Source organism: Mastomys coucha, unplaced genomic scaffold (assembly GCF_008632895.1).
Source record: "Mastomys coucha isolate ucsf_1 unplaced genomic scaffold, UCSF_Mcou_1 pScaffold20, whole genome shotgun sequence".
NCBI classification, from domain to species: Eukaryota; Metazoa; Chordata; class Mammalia; order Rodentia; family Muridae; genus Mastomys; species Mastomys coucha.
The window spans coordinates 35,341,690-35,360,828 of NW_022196903.1; the positions used below are offsets into that span (position 1 = coordinate 35,341,690).

At 45.0% G+C, this 19,139-nt stretch overlaps 1 protein-coding gene and 1 long non-coding RNA gene across 2 annotated transcripts in view; one reads left to right on the forward strand and one right to left on the reverse strand.

The window, feature by feature from the left end:
* Positions 1-18,956, forward strand: part of Tmem178b (transmembrane protein 178B) — a 374,345-nt gene extending 355,389 nt beyond the window's left edge. Inside the window, exon 4 of the mRNA XM_031381640.1 lies at positions 13,944-18,956. Within this exon, the coding sequence (XP_031237500.1) occupies positions 13,944-14,194 (251 nt within the window). The 3' untranslated portion in view covers positions 14,195-18,956. The remainder of the gene's footprint in view (positions 1-13,943) is intronic.
* Positions 12,202-14,443, reverse strand: LOC116098779. Its single transcript, XR_004121949.1, has 3 exons — positions 14,327-14,443; positions 13,408-13,548; positions 12,202-12,849 (listed from the first exon to the last, which is right to left on the reverse strand). It is a non-coding gene; the product is annotated as an uncharacterized LOC116098779 (long non-coding RNA).
* Positions 18,957-19,139: the final 183 nt, after the last annotated feature.

Genomic DNA, 19,139 nt, shown 5'->3' on the forward strand with positions numbered 1-19,139 from the left:
AGAGAGAGAGAGAGAGAGACTCTGACAGATTGAGACTCACAAACACCTCTGCAGAAAATCACAATTTAAGTGGCATTCCAGAGACTGGGGTGGATCAGATACATGTCTATTTCACTTTTTCTCTTAAGTTTCAAGATTTATATGAAATAAATAAATATAGAAATATATGAAATGAAAACTCCATAGGTGGAAACCCCCTATGTATATAACCCTCTGTGTATAACCTAGGACACACCTCCACTATCTGGCCCTTGAGAAAGTTAATCCAGTTAGACACAAACTCAACCAGAAGACAATTTCTGGGTGGTTGTTGAGTTGCCTGTTTGAGATGGTGGAAGCTTTAGGAGTTCAAAAGAGCTGTGGGTTATCTTGTGTAAGGTGCACTGGAGGGAAAGCCTGTTCGGATATAACTTCAGGGACTCTGTGTTCACTGGGTAGCAGATGGGAAGGTCTGAATCCTGATGACACTTTGACCTTGGTCACTTCTCGTCATAAGGAAAAGCTTAGCTCAGCCTTCTACCTTTGAGCACCCCACTAGATGTTTTCACAAGTTTTTAAAGGCTCTGACTTTAGTGTAAGTGCCCTAGGGCCAGTGAGTTTGTAATAGCATCTATGCATTTGGGCAGGCATGAGCACAGGCAACAAAGGTGAGAGACGATACAAGGAACCTCAGCACCACAACCAGGGATTCTTTCAAATGGATACATTTTGTGTCTGTCCTAGCTATGGGATGACCATCAAATCTGGAAACAGACATTTTTGGCACATGTGTGCGCATGTGTGTGTGTGTAGACATGCATATCTGTATGTGTGTGTAGACATTTTTGGTGTGTGTGTGTGTGTGTGTGTGTGTGTACATGCACACATGTGTTCAGGTAAACATGCATGTGAGGAGAATCTCAAATGTCATTCTCTGGAACAATTTTTACCTCTTTGAGACCTCTCATCATTCCAGAGATCATCCATTAAGCTAGACTGGCCAACTACTGACCTCCAGGAATCCTCCTGCTTCTACCTCCCCAGTGCCTGAAGCACAAGTTGTGCCACCAAGCCCAGTGCAGTAATGTAAGTTCTGGGTGTTGAACTTAAATCCTCATGTTCACAAGGCAAGAGCTTTGCCAGCTGAACCCTCTGCCCAGCCCAGACACTCTTGTTTTACTACATTGTTTTACACATTAAAATGTAATTCTATTAGACCAAAGAAGAATGTCTATATGCCTGCTGCATCAGTATGCTAGGACAGATGTGACATAAAAGCACAGGCCAAGTGGCTTCAACAGTAGGAATTCACTTTCATTGTTTAGAGGCTGAAAGTTCAAGATCAAGTCAGCAGTGTGAACTGCTGTGCAGTGTGTTGTCTAGCGAATGACCACAAGGGGAAACTCAATACTCATTCACTACAAACGGGGTCCTTCCCCCACTCCCTTAAGAAAAATAGTTCTTTGAGAATTTCAAACAATGAGTGTTGACATCTTCTTCCATCCTCTAGCTTCTTCTAGATCCACCCACTTCCTTACCTACTCAACTTTACATATGCTCATATTTTCACCTAACAAGTCCAATGCTTGTGCTGTTCATGTATCCATGGACCTGTGGCTTTCCTCTGGAGTGCCCTGTTGTGTCCAGGCGATACTGCTTTCCTGGAGCTGTCCACAGCCTTTCAATCTTACGGTCTTTCTTTTCTCTCTTCTACTGAGATCCCTGAGCCTCAAGAGGAGGGGATTAGTATAGATGTCCACTGAAGGCCTAGCACTCTGCATTCTCTCATTCTCTGTCCCTTGGATACTTGTGGGTGTCTGTGGCAATGACCGTCTGCTGTAAATAGAAGCTCCTGAGATGCACTAATCTGTGGGTATAACAACAAGTTACTAGGAGTCTGTTTACAACTGGGTTCATTTAGCAGAAGAACAGCAGGCATATGGCCTATGTAGCTACACATTCTTGGGCCAACAATGGGCCCAGGTATGGGTTTCATCTTGTGGAGTGGCACTTAAATCCAATCAGAAACTAGTTGGTTACTCCTGTGATGTTTGAGCCACTATTACATCAGTGGGCATGATTGGTTGGGCCAGTTATTCAAACAAAATATCTTTTTCAAACATTTTGACCCATGGTTGGTTGTACCCTCAGGTGTCCAACTTACGGATTTTGAAAAGTTTACCCAGCATCTGGAGAAACTAGTTAAAAGTGCATACTGCTCCTGCAGATTACCCGGGTTTGGTTCCTTCCCGGCACCCATGGAACAGCTCACAAGCACCTATAATCTCAGCTACAGAAAATCTGATTCTCAATTTGGGCTCTACTAGTCCCAGCACACATGGTATATACATGCATACATGCAGAAAAACACACACACATATATATATCAAATAAAAATTTTAAATTAAGTGGCCAACTCTATTCTCTCTAGAATTGATGCCAATCTGTGAATGACCCAGTTATTATAGCTGCTTAACTGGGAATGCTGCATTACTGTAGCATAAACATGCTGGCATATAGAAATGGCCTTGTAATGTAAAGATATAGCCTCGGGGATAAAAAGAAAAATCCTTCCGTCCTGGGTGTTTCTGGGTTTTGCTCCTGGCAGTGCCTCAGCCTGGAAGAATTTCACAGCTCCTAGAAGAGGCAATGCAGAGCAGAGCCCCATCCCTTGCACCCTGCTCACTTCCCAAACACATACAACATCTCTTGCCTCATCCTAGCAAGTCCCAAAGGCACCTTTGATGTAAAACCCTGTGACCCGCCTGTTGATGGCTGATGATGCAATGGTGTATAATTCAACCGTAATTTATATTCCTTGCAGGTCTGAACATAGCTATAAAGTGTTCTCGAGAGCTGAATGCTGCTGGGGCATTTAATCTAAGCAAAGGAAGGATCTAGTGTATGTCAGCTTCCCGGGATGAATGCTTAGTGCTGGAGGAGGAATTTTTCCCCCGTTTGCTGATTTGCACCTCTAAAGTTTTAAAGATCAAATGGGGACTGAGGGGTGATCTTAGGGAACAGGCTGCTTCTCGGGCACCCCTTGTGCATGCCTACAAGGGCATTTCTGCAGCAACGGAGGCCTACTCTTTCACAGCAACAAGGGAAACAGGCCAGGGCTGGGGACACAAAGACGTCATCCCTCATTCCTGGGAGCAGAAAATGTCACACAGATGGATCTCTAGCTCTGGAAAGCTGGAGAAATTACGTGCCAGCGAGGTTTGGGGCACATCTTGGTCACACAAGAAATAGATATTTGGGAAAATGCCTGTGTACACAATATGCAACTGATCTGGATTCTTTTAAGAACCCTTGTACGGGCCTCGGTTCCCTAGGCGATGGCTTCTTGAATTAGTAAGAGCATTCCTGTTGCCTAGCCTGAGGCCTAAATTTTGATGCTATTTCTCCACAGGGCTCATTGCTGTGGCATTGCTGCCATGGCTTCTCTGAGCATCCATAAGGGATGTGGAAACACATGTGATACCTACCCTCCCTTGCATTGTAGGCTAACACAGCAACTATCCCAGAGGTGACACCATCTTGTTGGCCTTATGCACCTACAATTAATGCTCAGAAGTGGCCTGAATGAGGAATTAACACAATAGCAGTGCATACCAGCTTGAAAAATAGTATATCATGCTCACTCACCATAGTCTCATCCCATGGTACTGGGATGAGATGGAAGTAATATTGGGCTGATGGCTAAGTGCTCCCTGGTAACATTTCAGGGCAACAAAAGAATCAGCTGTTCCCAAACAATGCAGTCCCCAGATGGGCATTTCTTAACATTGGCAATGCATTCCATAGGTCTGTATTTCCATGCTGTCCTGACTGAGGCATGATACTCAACCTGACTTATAGTCAGTACTTCCATGAGGCAGTTGCTATGGTCTGCCTCTTGCCTCCAGAGTAGACAGCACTACCCTGAACATTTCAGTAGGAAGCATGGTTAGTCAGTCTGCTTAGGGCTTCCTGGTGTGAGTACGGAAAGTCGCACACCCCAGCTACTCCCTCCCATAACTCCTAGGACATCTGGGACCCTTGGCCACACTCTAAATGTTAGCACCATTTTTCTTTTCTTTTTTTTTTTTTTTAAAGATTTATTTATTTTTATTATATGTAAGTACACTGTAGCTGTCTTCAGACACACCAGAAGAGGGTGTCAGATCTCATTACGGATGGTTGTGAGCCACCATGTGGTTGCTGGGATTTGAACTCAGGACCTTTGGAAGAGCAGCCAGTGCTCTTACTCATTGAGCCATCTCGCCAGCCCTGTAGCACCATTTTTCTATGAACTGAGGTTCTTGGCTGGATTAAAAGAAAGCCAGATGAGCACCAGCATCTCTGTCCCCTCCCCCTTCTTGACTAAGAATACAGTATGCCTACTGCCTTATAACCCTTTCCCCATGCCTACCCTGCTATGATGAACTGGATGCCAAAACTATAAGCCCAAGCAAACCCTTCCTTCCTTAGGTTTTTTTTATTTTTTTTTATTTTTTTTTTTTGCCAGATATCCAGCTATAGCAATGAGGAGAGTTAGCTAATACAGCTTCATAGTGATTTTGTAGTCAGCAATAGGCCAGGTACGTGGCAGTGATGCTAAAAGATCAGAATGAAACTGAGAAATTGCTCTCTCCTATTCCCATACACTTTCGTGGTATTCTTGCCGTTACTATTGCATAGTGATAGGCACTTCTCAAGGTGCACGGTCACCATAAAGTGAGACATATAACTTCCTCAGACTGGGTACTTATTGGACTCATGGTTCTGAAGGCTGCCAAGCCCAAAACCATGACACCAGTCTTTGATGAGGGCCCTTTTTCTGCATCTCAGCAGGGTGGAAGGCATTTGAACATTTTATATCTGTGTATATGGGGATTTTGCCTGCTTTGTATGTCTGTGCACCAAGTATATGCAGTTCCCACAGAGACCACAAGAGGGCACAAGATCTGGTACTGGAGTTACAAGAAGGTGGTTGCTGGGCATTGAACACCAGTATTCTGGAAGAGCAACCAGGTGCTCTTAACTGCTGAGCCATCTCTCCTGCCTCTTCTTTTCATGAGAACACCACTCATTTGATTCTAATTACTCTTCCCGAGGCTCCACCTTTAAATATACTTGTATAGGAATTTAGGGATTCCATTTCCAACAGTTGAGTTTTGGGTGAAAGCATGCACATGATAACATAGAATAGCACTGAACTCTGTTTGGCCAGAGGGCTATGCCATGTTCCTGGGATGAAAGAGCTCAGTCATATATTAGGATAATTTCTAGCCAGAGAAGAGCACTTTGTTGCCAAAGTGTGTATGTAGTCCAAGAGAAAAAGCAGGAACTTGCAAGTGGAAAACAACAAATGAAGGCTGAGACACACCAGGGAAGACTGGAGGAAACGGTTAGGAAAGCACAAGGACATCTGGCTTCAGGACAGCTTGGAAACCCAGAGGGATCTAAACAGGAAGAGGCTGTCAGCCAGCTAGTGAGAGAGAAAGCCTGGCTCTAGTGTTTGGCAACCAGAAACATTAACTGGAGATGGTAGTAATGTGAAGGAGGTGGGTGGGGAAGCTGTATTTGGGGTAAGAACAGGAGTTGGGAATTTGGGCAGGAAACTCTTCCAGAGGACTGATGTTGGATCCCAAGCATCCACATGGCAGCTCAGAGCCTTCTGTAACTCCATTCCTGGGGATCTTGTGCCCTCTTCTGGCTGCTGTGGGAACTGCATATACTTGGAGCACGACAGCAGGCAACCCACCCTGCCCCATACCTTCCTCTGCCCTTATCGATCTAAAGGGCATCATCATTCAGATCAACAGTTTTAGAACCCTGAGATAGATCGTCCTTTTCATAGCCAGGTATTGACAGGGCTCAGAGGTTAAGAGCATGCAGCACAGGGCGAGTAGCTGCAAAGTGGCGTTAGACGTGTGCTTCCTGGAAGAACCTGAGGTAGATAGACAAGAGAGGAAGCGTGCGCTGTGGGCGAGTCAGCAACGGCAGCACTCAAACGCACTGCCAGTTGCTGTCCTGTGCTGTGGCTCCCTGCCTGCAGGTAGAGTTTACAAATAGGGGCACAAGACAGTATGCGGGTTGGCATTGCCTGCATGCCAGCAGGTCTTGTTAGTGTAAACTCTCAGCCTGTAGCTTCTTGGACTGGCACCGTATCTGATTCTAACTGGACTCCTGAACTCTGAGCCCAGAGCAGCAAGAATCCTGGCACCAAGAGGCTAATTAGGTTTTATTTCTCGTTCCTACCAGCTGGGACTGACTGGCTATGGCTGGCTGCCTAGAAACTGTGTTGAGAAGTCAGAGTGAGAAGTCAGAGATTTCTTACAGGGCTAGCAGGCAGGAGGGTTGAGACTGTGAGACATTTCTGCCAAAGGTATGGATGGGCTTGTCATTAGTAGAGCAGCCATTGGACTTTGCCATCCCAAGGATGGCACATGCAGTGGCACACCTAAAGCATGTCGGTGGTGGTCTTTAAATGGCATAGGTCTTGGAATGCTTTCTCACAGTGAAATTCGTCATTCGTCGTGGAAACAGATCAAAGCAGAGCTGTTCTGCTCAAATAGAGGAGAAAGGGCTGGGAGTCTCTCATGCTTCTCCCCTCTTTCCTAGTGGCCATTCTAAAAACATCTACACATAAAACCATTAAGGCAGGGGCTACTTTACAGGAAGCCAGGAATAATCTCTCTGTCTCTGTCTCTGTCTCTGTCTCTCTCTCTCTCTGTCTCTCTCTCTCTCTCTCTCTCTCCCTCACCCCCCCCTCTCGGGATGACATGTGAGTTGACAACCAGAAACTCAGGCCCAATTGTGAAGCATGCTTCTCTAGTTTAAAATCACAGCACACTTTTTAGCATAGCCCGAGTGTAGGGCTGTGTGGTCAAGGTGAGGAAGGCATTTACTCTGGTAAGTGAACAGAATCCACTCAGGATTCTCATTATGGAGAAGAGGAAAAGTTTAAGTTGCATTGCTAGATGCTGTTGAAGGGTTTCTTTTTCTTTTTTTTTTTTTTAACAGGATAGAACCATAATTTGTCTAGTTTTAATTTCCATTGGCTCTTCTATAGGGCAGAAGTAGAAGTCAAAATGCCAGGGGTCTATTATGGGAGTTGATCTAACATGGAAACCAGGCTTGGGTGGTAGCACTGAACACCTTACGACCGACAGGTGTAGCAGGTACCTAGCATGCTGCTCTCTATCAGACATGAAGCCATGGGGCCAGGGTTCCTGACCAGTCTGGCCCCTTGCTTCTCCCTAGAAGCACTCCTCATCCAGCACTACGGCCTACATTGAAGTTGCTCTAGCCACTCCTCCCCCACCCCTGACCCCTCGGGTGTTTACTATTCACTGGACCCTGCTACACCGAGTTCCCTAGAGAGAAAACATTTAGTCTCTGCTTCAGCTCTCTGATTTCTCAGAAGAAGGAACCAAAGGCTCAGAGCTGATGACAATAAGTCCAAGTCCCTTAGTCCCCTGTCTGGTGTTATTTTTGCTTTACTCTTGGTTTTTCATTCATGCATGGCTTATATCTCCATTACATCATGAGTTGCTTTTTACTTCCAATTTAATTAAAGACCCTTTAGAGCAGGGGTCATATCTTACTCCCCCTTTTCTCTCATCAACATCTAGCACTGCGATTGGTCCAAACAAAAGATAAATGTTTGTTGATTGGCAGTTCTGGTTCTATGAAGCCCACTGCCTAGCAACTATCCGCCCCTCCATCCACCCTGGCAAAGCCACTCCTTTCCCCAGACCTGATGTTGCTTAGCAACCATGAATACCCACCACCCTCTGCAGCTGCTGTCCTGTGTTTGTACTCCTCAGGCCACACTTGAAGGCACTAGGTATGAGCAGTGCAGAGTGAGCTCCACTCCAAAGGGAAGGGTGCTTTGAGGGTGGGGGCTTTGTCCTTGCACTGTTTAATTAGATCCAAGTACTAGATTGCCATTGGAACCCTAATTGCCTTTCTTGACTCGCTGCTTGCCCCTCACTAAATGCCCACAGCGAGCAGAAGGACAAAGTCTACAGCACAGCCTCAGAGGCTGGGGTCCACTGGTCTGTTTTTCCTATAGAGTGTGCGGAATGCAGACTCGTTTCTGAAGCCTCTCGTGTATGTCCTGGCACCTTTCCCCCCCCCGCTGTGTGGATCTCCCCTCCCAGAACTTATCTCCCAAAGTCCCTACATCTGTTTAGTGAAGAGGATGGTGAAGCCATTAAGAATGAATACCTGTTTTCTAATAAGTTTTTACGAAGTCCTATGTGATCTCTGACACAGCCAGAGAATCAGTATGGAAGATCCCGATTTGGTCTACATCAGCCATCTCAGAATCCTCTATCGTGGTCTACCCGTGGTTCCTAATGTCCAGAACAACCCAAAGGCAGGTGGAATTTGAACTTAGCCCCACTGCTGGATGGTGCTACATAGGCACCTGTACTGTGTGTGCATAATATTATCAAAAACCCATTCGATCCTGCTGGAGTTACCTTCCTATTGCTTGATGATCAAGCACCATGATTGAAGCGACTTATGTGCCAACAGGGATAAGAGACCATCACCATGGCTCTGGGGAGGCATGGCAGCAGGCAGGCATGACCGCTGGAGCGTTAAGCTGAGAGGTCAACTCTTAAATTGAAAACACAAGCAGAGAGAGCCACCTGGGCATGCCATATCTCTTTTCTCTGCTAATGAACCTGCAGTTCTGATCTGAAAAGTCTGTATTGAAACTTCATCATCTTGAGAGCCATCATTGGTCTCTTGGTCCTTAGGACCTTAGGATTCAGTGAGCCATGGTGCTTTGTGACTTTAGCATGTCTGGGGCTACTATTCTCATGAGTGAAGTTTGTGTACTGTTGTTGTTGCCATGGACACAAATATATTAACTTGAAGCCTAGAATACATATGCATATGTAAATTGCAAATACATGTGCACACAAATAGTGGTATAAGCATTAATAAGCACATAAATACACTTGCACACATATTTATGACATGATACATACATGTTTTATACACATGTATGTCATATGTCACTTGTATCTAAGTCATCTTGATAACTTATTTTCCATTTTCTCTACAAATAATTATTTTTTATTGAAAAAATTTCATACACTATGTTCTGATCAGTTTCTCCCTATCTCCTCCCAGATCCCCCTACCTTCCTACCACCCAACCCCACACCCTTTCTCTCTCTTTAGAAAACAAACAAGATTAAAAGAAAAATCACAAGAAACACACACACACACACACAATCTAACCATTCTTGAAGTAGCCATTGACTAATCTATTAATTAGGACATCTTGGCTCTGCTCCCACTTCCCCCAAACTACCCCATACCTCCTGTAAAGATCTTGTTTTCTCTTAGCTGCTTCCTTGCACATAGTCAGTCCTCTGTACTTCTCAGTGGTCTTTAGGAGCACAGGTCAGAGTCGATAGCATGCCTCTACGCAGAAGACAAGCTTCTCAACTCAGAACCTGCATTCACATACTGTTTGAGCTTGTGTGGGACTCTCCTCCCCAGCTACTCTTTGCCACCTTAACAATTTCAGACCTAGGCCTTTTCCCAGGTGAGAAATGAATAGACCAAATGTTTTAACAATCATTTTCTGTTAAACAATAACAGCCTTCACTTTCCACAGATCTATAGGATGGTCCTTTTCTTTTTTCAGTGCCCTTATTACTTAAAATACATAAAAACAAACAAATAAAACCCTAAACAAACAAAGAAAAGCAAAAGCAAAACGAGTGTGAGCAGACAGTGTGGTCAGCAAACTGCTCACTACGTAAACATGAGGACAGCATTCCATCCAGAACCCAGGTAAAAAAAAAGCCAGGTGTGGTGCTCACACTTGCATAGGCAGCACTGGAGAGGGAGAGATAGGTAGGGACCTGGGGCTGCATGGCCAGATAACCCAGCATGCTTAGCACACACCAGGTCAATGAAACATGCTGCCTGAAATAAAGGCAAAGGTGAGGACTGACACTTTGGAGGGAGGAAAAGAAGGAGAGTAGAAAGGAGGGAGGGAGGGAGCGAGAGAGAGAGGGAAAGAGAGAGAAGGGGGAGAGAGAGAGGAGAAGAAGGAGAGAGAGAGACAGAGGGAGAGAGACAAAGAGAATCCCAAAAATCTAAAACAAAACTTTGCTAACTTGATAGCCTGTTCTATCACTGTGCATTGGATTTTCTTTTTTACTTCCTTCCATCCTTTTAAAAAATTGAGTCCTATATTTTTATTATGTATGTGCATGGTATGTGTGCATGTCCGTGTATATTTGGAGGATGTGGACATAAGTGCTGTATCCTAGAGGGCTAGGATCTCCCAGACTGTAATTATGGGAAGCTGTGCGTTGCCACATGAGCGATGGGAACCAAACTTGTTCTTAACGTTCGGGCCATTTCTCCAGCCCCCGTGCTTTGAATTCTCAATTCTTAGCTTATGGACGACACTGAGCACATTTTATCGTCATCGCCTGGTTATATTTCTTCTTCTGTGATCTGAACTCTGACTGACTTTAGTTCTCCTTCAGTAGAACCCTTATAACAACCACCAACAGATCATCTGTTATATCAGTGTCATGCATCAACAAGGCAGGAGGCAGAGCACAGCTGGAATTTTAGTGGACAACCGGGGGTGGATAGGAAGGAACCAGCTGCCTGAGGCCAGTCTTCAATAGTACTATAGAGCTGGAAACAGTGGCACACACATGTAATCCTAGCTACTCAGGAGTCTGAGGCAAAAGTACTACAGAATTAAGGCCTGACTGAGCTATAAAATAAGTTCAAGTCCAGTCTGGGAAACTTAGCAAATCTTAAAAATAAAAATAAAAATAAAGGCTTGGGATATAGCTCAGTGGTAGAGTACGTGTTTTGTATGCACAAAGGCCCAAGTTAATATCCAGTGACCCTCCCACCTCCCCCCAAAAGAAGTAAGAGCATAATAAGACTATAAGCAGTAGCCTAGCTGCCTGAGATTGTAGCCTGACTTTCCCATCTATCTGCTGTGTGATGTCAGGCACAGGACTTAACCTGTTGAAGCCTCAATACCCTTATCAGTAAGAGAAATAAAAATACAATCTATACAACAGAACTGTTTTAAGAACTAAGGGCCATCCCCCCACCCCTCCCCTACTAACTCTATCCACCCCTGATGATAGGAGGATAGGACAGTGGGAGAGAGTACTGGGAGAGACAACTGGATTAGAAAGGTGTAGTGGTATCTCTGGGCTGAGCTAGAAACCTAGGATAATGGAAACTCCCAAGAATCTATGAGTGTGACCCCTGGCTAAGACTCCTAGCTAGCAATGGAGATTATGGAGCCTGAACCATCCATCTCCTGTAACCAGGCAAGACTTCCAATGGAGGGATTGAGAAACCAGTACAGCCACAAAAACCATAGGCTTACAATTTGTCCTGCTTGTAAGATGTACAGGGGGTAAAAGATGGAGCAAAATTTGAGGGAAAAAGCTAACTAATAACTGGCCCAGCATGAGATACATGAGAGGGAGCCCACCCCTGACACTATTTGTGATATTTTGCAGTACTTGCAGACAGTAGCCTAGCATTAACTGTCATCATAGAGGGTTCACTCAGTAACTGATGAAAACTGATGCAGAGACCTACAGCCAAACATTAAGCAAAGCTTGGGGAACCCTGTGGAAGACGGGGAGAAAAGATTGAAGAAGGAGCCAGAGGGATCAAGGATATATCAAGACAATGTACAGAATCAACTAACCTGTGCCCATAGGGGCTCATAGAGACTGGACGGCCAAGCAGAGAGCGTGCATGGGATGCACCTAGGCCCTCCGCACACATGTAGCAGTTGTGCAGCTGGGTCTTCATGTGAGACTTCCTTAAGTGGGAACAGGGGCTACCCTTGTCTGCATTGCCTCCTTTTGGATCCCCTACCTGGACTGCCTTGTCTAGCCTCAAAGGGAGAAGATGTGTTTAGGCTTACTGTAACTTGATAGGCCAAGGCTAGTTGATATCCACGGTTCTGAGAAGGGGAGGAGGCCGGGAGAGGAAGTGAAAGGGAAGTGTCGGGAGGGAGGGGAAGCTGTGGTTGGGATGTAAAGTAAATAACTGAATACAAAAGGAAAGGAAGGAAGGAAGGAAGGAAGGAAGGAAGGAAGGAAGGAAGGAAGGAAGGAAGGGAGAATAAAAGGCTAAGCACGTGACATAACTTTTGGCACATGGCACTTTTAAAATTACAAGATTTTTAGTAATTCTTTGACAGTTTCCCAGAGTGTATTTTTATTATACTCACCCCCACTTCTCCCCATATCTCCTTCAAGCACCTCCCCTCACCTTTCACCCACTCCCAACTTCGTGCACACTTGCTTACTTGTGCTCTTTCTTCTCTATTTCTTACTCACTCACTCAAAAACACCAAGTCTTAGTTTGCACTGCATATACTTGTGGATCTAAGTTATCAGCTAGTCAATGTACCAGGGGCTACACCGTTCAAGAAAACAGACTCTCTTTCTTCCCCAGAAGCCATCAGCTGTCGTCAGCTCCTCAGGTAGGTGTGGGGAGCAGTGAGGCCCTTCCCCTCTCTTGCTGGAATGTTGCAAAGCTAGGGTCTTGTGTAAGTGACCATCACACTGTCAGTTTGTGAGTCCTATCATGTTTAGAAGATGATTCTGCTCCGGTCCTCTTTGAATTCTGGCTCTTAAATTCTTCTCACTCATCTTCCACAGTGGGATGGCAGCAATGTCCTGTTTGTGGCAGAGCACTCCACTGATGCTCTCTGTACTTTAATTAGTCGCACAGCACTTCTTAATTGTTAGATATGACTGCAGCTTCCATGGCCATTTAAATAGTCACAGACTTAGGAATTTCATTGCCTTTGTCTGCATTCCTTTCTGTGTTCTCCCGGAACCTTCTGGAAGACATAGGGCATGAATAGTAAAGAAACCCAGAAGTTAGAGAGGAAGGTTCTGCAGAATGGAGATCACATAATCTCTCATTTCTTCCCTTGTAAGAAAACTTACCTGTCTTGTTTTTCCAACTACCCTCGGCTTCTTTGGGTTACATGAGACATACATGCAAGCAAATACTGAAAAGCTCTTGCCTACACTGTGGCTATACCAAATATGGGTATTGATTAAGAGTGGGCATATTAATATAATACATTTTACCCTGTTTCAACTCTTCTAATGATCTTGTAGTTGAAGGTTAATTTGCGGAATATATCTCTTGTGTTATATGTGTGTTTGCATGTATGTGATGAGGAAGATATTTTAGAGATAATCCTAATATCAAATAGGTTTGTTAAATTTCTCATTGAAGCATGTTAGATAAGTTAACTGATGCCTGTGTGGATAGCAAGGTTGTGAAAACACATGTTGGTCCCAGCGTGTTGACCCCACCACCTCCTATATTATGAAGAAGTATTTCAGAATGCTAGTTCTCCATGGCAACATGTTTTCAGAAATGTTACCTTATAGAAAAATGGAGACGATTTTCAAGTGTCAGGCAACTGAGAGAACAAACGGAGAAGACGTTTTGCTTCTTGGTGGCCAGAGCTGTTGGTGACTAGATTGAAGAAAGGGTGCTTAAGTTTGTATAAGATGTGATGCATCTGAAAGAAAGGAGATGTTTTGTGGGATGTTTTGTGTGGAACAGTGGAAGACAGCATATTTTAAAAACTCTATAAAAATGGATTAAATATTCTGTGATCATTCCACCTTCTATAAATCTCTAATGAGATACTCATTGGGGGCATTTTTATCAAAGAAGAGACTTCCTGAATTTGTCCAAGATGGGCAATGGTTGGGGAAAACAGAAGCAATGAGCCTTTAAGAGTGCCCTCCTCTGATGAGCATCTCTTGATGAGGGCCTGCTCTTCCCTAAATCTCCTTATCTACCCCACTTACGAACTTTTAATGTAACAATCCTAACCTCTCTTCTCTCTTCCTCCCCTCTTCCTTTCCCTTCCCCATTTCCCTGCCCCATGTTTCCTCCCTTGGTCTCCAGGAACCTTCTGCATCATTTCACTGTGTACCTGCGTGGCTGGGATCAACTTTGAGCTATCACGTTACCCACGCTACCTATATGGACTCCCGGATGACATCAGCCATGGCTATGGATGGTCCATGTTCTGTGCATGGGGGGGCCTGGGCCTCACACTAATCTCGGGATTCTTCTGTACCTTGGCCCCCTCTGTCCAACCTGTCCCGAGGACCAACTGCCCTAAATCCAGACCAGAGAATGGGACAGTGTGCTAAAAAACAAACAAACAAACCCATACCTATATATATATATAAATATATATATAATATACATATATAAATGAAACTCAATCAAGATGATGCCAGTGCCAAGGTAGAGTTGAGCTGGCTCAGGCACCTGCATCTCACCAGACTTTGTGTTGCCTCATGTCCAAGATGGGAAAAGTGTCCCCATCCTGTGGCTCTCTCATCCGTTTCTGACTTTGGCTTCATGATTTCTTCAAGACAGAGTTGAAAGCCACCACAGTCGTCTTGATCCCTGTCACTTGTAAGGATGTGGTGGTGAGCTGGAAGGGACAGAGGCAGTGGTCTAAAGCGACACAGAATCAGAGAAGGAAGTGCTGCACTCGGGGCCAACAGGAGAGGACACCACCACCACCCCAGCCATCATCTCATGGGGGAAACTCAGTCCCTTGAGTTCATAGAATGTAACCACATCCTTGAGGCCATTTTCAGAACCACTTCTCTGCTCTTCCTGTTCTGAGCTCCTTCCCAGCCCACCAGCGACACAGCACAAGTGGAAGAGAAAACAGACTGCGAAGGATGTTTTCTCTTTGCAGCCAAACCTTTGGACAATGCTTTAGAGGTGGGAAGGGGAGAGAAGATGCTGAGGGGGCAAGATCCACATCAACTAATGGACATTTCAGTGGATGCTCAGAAAACCCAGTCTCACCTTCCAGCTGCCTTACACCCAGTTAAACAAGAGGCCACCCTGTCCTCCCCTGCCTGTGCTCTCTGGGCAGACTGGAGCCTTTGAGTAATGCTGTGATGTGTGTGTGTATGTAGTATGCGTGTGGGTGGGTGGGTGTGCACACACACGCATGTGTGCATGTGTGTACAGGTGTTGGGTAGTTTCCTTTTTCTTTTCCACTCTGTGAATGGAATTATCATATTACTCTGTTGTCTCTCTCACTACTGTTGTTTTTGATCCATTATAGAGGCCCCAAGAACTGGGAATTATCTTGAGGGGCAGGCCTTCAGGGGTGCCAGTACAGTGGCTGCAGATCCCTGGAGAGAGACAAAAGTGAGTGTGTGTGTGTGTATGGTGTGTGTGTCCACGCACATGTGCATGCACACGTGGTGGATATTTCATGAGTGTGGTATTTTATTATTTGTGTTGCTTTTTTTTTTTTTTTTTTTTTTTTTTTTTTTTTTTTTTTTTTGTTATTTTGGTACAGCTGAAATTCCCAGAGGGCAAACAAAGAACAAAACTACTGGGCCAGAGAACCTTGTGGTACCTCACAGTATGGTTCTGGAACTCCGCAAGATTTAGTCCACTAATTTTTGGAAGTTCAAGACACAGCTGGGCACAAAAGTCATAAGAGAAGAGAGGGAAACATACAGTTCAGGAGAGAAAAGGAATATTGCCTCTGGTTGCTGATGTGCGAGTATGTATACCAAACAAGACCTTCACTCCCCACTGTGGGGCTGTCCTTTGTCACTGGATGTCTGTTCCTCTTCTAGGGGCAAGCCCTATACAGAGGAAAGGAAATGAGTCACATGCAGAGAGAGCACCTCCATGTCCCATGGGCTCAAGTTTGTATGATATTATGTAAACTAATGGAGAACTCTTGACTCTTCCCATTCTCCTCCCTTTCCTCTTCATCTTCAAGGCCATGAATCTCAAAATAGCTATCTATCCTAGAGGCTAGCACCCAAACTGAGGTGCCAACCAAACTGACAAGGCCGTCCAGGTATCTCAGGCTCACATGAGCAAATTTGCACTGGGTGCTGGTGAAGAAGTCAGCCAGAGCTGTGAGTGCCACAGGGCAGGAACCACTCATGGTTACCTTGGGAACCCTGCTGGTGCCAAGTGTCCCTGGGGAGGCAAAGAGAGAATCCTGAGCTGGCACAACCATGGTCAGCCATGCAGAAGGGGAGCTCAGCTGCTGCAGAACAGATCTGCTTTGGAAACTTTGCCAATCACTCGGCAGCCTTTCTCCCCACGTGCTCTTTCGTAGCTCCCTGTTTCCAACCTCTTCTCCTACCAGACTCCGCACCTACTAACAGCTTCCCTCCCCTCCCTCCATCTACCAGGCTGTAGGTCCTATTCTTCTCATCTGCTCTTTTGATTCCCTGCTCTGTGTGTGTGCACGTGTGCATGTGTGTGTGTGTGTGTGTGTGTGTGTGTGTGTGTGTGTGTGTGTGTGTAACTCCTATCAGGTGAAATAGCTGATGGATTTCAATGTGGGTATTTCTTTGTGTGTGACACTCTGGTGCACTCTGTGTGTGTGTGTATGTGTGTGTGCGTGTGTGGTGTCATTGTGTACCTATAAACAGGTGTGGATGCATTTCTCAAGACCCCCCTCATAAGGGCCCTGGTCAGATTCTACAGCAGATCTTGCATGTGAACACCCAGAGGGTAGACATACCAGGTGAACAGGGGCAAGCTGGTGTCAGGAAATGCTGCTGGCGTCCAACTGACATTTTTTTAAATTAATTTATTTACATCAAATGCTGCTCCCCCTCCCGGCTTTCCCTCACAGAGACCTGCCCCCATTGAGATTTCTAAGGATCATTTTAAAGACAAAGGGTATATTCTATTATAAGGGAAATCATTTTTTTTAACTCAGTTTTTTTTTTTTAATTGACGATTTTCTTTTTCTTTGAAAAGCTAGATTTTTCTCTTAAGGTGAAAGAAAGTCTCTCGGGTTGAGAGGTCTTTTGCTTTCCTTCTGGGTGTCTTGAGCTGAGCAGGGATAAGCAGGTATGTATCCATGAACACCCACTTGGGACACTTTTCTGTGACTGAATGCTAATTCCAGCTGTTTTCCAGTTGCAAAAAGATGGAGGAAGCTAAGCCAAATGGGACATTTTCTTATTGACTCTAAACTTTTCTTGAGTAAACTTGCTTCAACATACTTGTCCACAGACCTCTCATTTATGCTTTATTTATAAAAATCCATACTCATCATAAACAGATCATCTACTCTATCCAGTTGTCCAATACCATGATGAACTGTTAGTAAAAACTCACTGGCTTCTTTTGAAATACAAGCATTCCTGAAACATTTGATGGACTCCCAGGAAGGAGATTAAACTCTCTGGGCTCAGCTCATCAACTCAGCATCCGCAGAACAGGACCTTAGAGTAACTCTTTCACTATTACAACTGGACAGGGACAGATACAGATGCTGGATTCTGATCCTTCTTAGCAACAAAACAAGCTCAGGCACCTAATCAGGATGGAAGTCTCCACACTGATAGCAGAGAGCAATCTCTGTCCACGTGATCTGACTCCTCTACCATAAGGGATTGACCACTGGTTAAAACAAGCCCCCTCTGATGCAGTTTCTGGAGCTGTCTGGCTCTGAGGTAGCTAGGGATTGTGTAAAGGAGAAGAAAGAGAAATGTCTTGGTTTGTGACACTCTCTAGGTCAGACTCCACTAACTCCAACCTTTCGAGGGGACCCTGGTTCCTTTCCAGGTCCAGTTCCAATAGCTGTGTGTATACAAGGAATACAGTTGCATGCTGCAGGCTCTGTGCAAACCAACAGCATGAGGCCACTTTCAACAGTCATTTCTTTTGCTCCCTCCTAGACTGGAGGTTTGGGAAAGTTGGGGGTCTAACTAGGGCAAAATACAATTTCCTGTTCTCATTGGGGAATTATAGCTCTTTTCCTACATTCCTTCTCCCCGTGGCTTTCCTTATGATCCATTTGTGACAATTAACTTCTTAGGGAGACTAGATATTTCAAGCACCTCTCTCCTTGTTTGCCATGGCCCAAGGTCTCACAAGGAGGTGTGTGGACAAACATAAGAAAAAAAAAATCTGTTCTAACTTTAGTCACCGGACAGCCTTTCAGCGGCCCCCTTTCTCACTTCTAGGGATCTTGAAAGCATAATTAGATAGCTCACTCCAGAGCCAGATAAGTCTTCTTTGGCCTCAGGTCCGGGTCAGGTGGCCTGGGCCCTGACACTGTGCTGGTGTATTCTCCCTGAGGGGAAGTTTTCTACCCAAATGTGTCACCTTTCCTCAATAGGAAAGGTTACCCCGAGACTTTGCATCTCCTTAGACATCCATATACATGGTAAGAGACCTAATTAGAAAGTACCACAGTTTTCTCCTGACTTCAGGAAGATGTGTTATTTAGGTCTCCAGTGCTGCCCACCTATGTAATATTCAGAATAATAAGGTCAAAATCATTGCTCAGAGCATTTGGTGTCAACTGTCTTCGGCTGGGAACATTCATTCACTGATTTTCAGTCACATAGGGGAAGAAATAGACTCAGACACCCTCTGTGTTTGTGTGGAATACTGGTTGCTTCTCATAGTTAAAGAAAATCTTCTTTTCTGGAAATGTCTCTGCTGCTTCTGGCCTGATATGCCCCAGCAAACACATCCATCCCTCTCCAGGGAAACATGATGAGTCAGAAGACCTGATTTTACAGAGAGTAACAGTAAGCCTTGCAGCTATCTTCCAGCCTATACAGACATAGGAAAGGGGCAGATTTTTTTAAAAGCAAGACCTAAGAGAAGATACATCCAAATGGTTCTAGTGCCTCTCAGGGTGCTTGACTTCTGGGGTCATGTTTACCATCTCTCCATCCATGCTGATATGCAACAAAGCATTTTGTTGACATTGGTCCTAACCCTTAGACTAGTCTGTTACCAGCTATTGAGCTTTCCACCCTGAGGATTACATGCTCATTGTAGAAAACTAAGGGAAAAGCCCGAGAGACTGCTCAGGACCCCATGGCTCTGAGGCCCCTATCATGGACACAGTCATGAGGGTCAGACTTCAGAACCTCTCAATGAGTGGTTGTCATTGGGTGAATAGATAGGGCCAGGACAACATGGCATGGCTGCAGAACTGCACCAATTGGCATCAGTGACTGTGTTCTTGGCAGCAATACAAAGCAGAAGGGCAGCAAGGAGACATTTGAAAGCTCACGCCAGAGCTAATGATCCCACCTCTTTCTCTCTCTCTCTCTCTCTCTC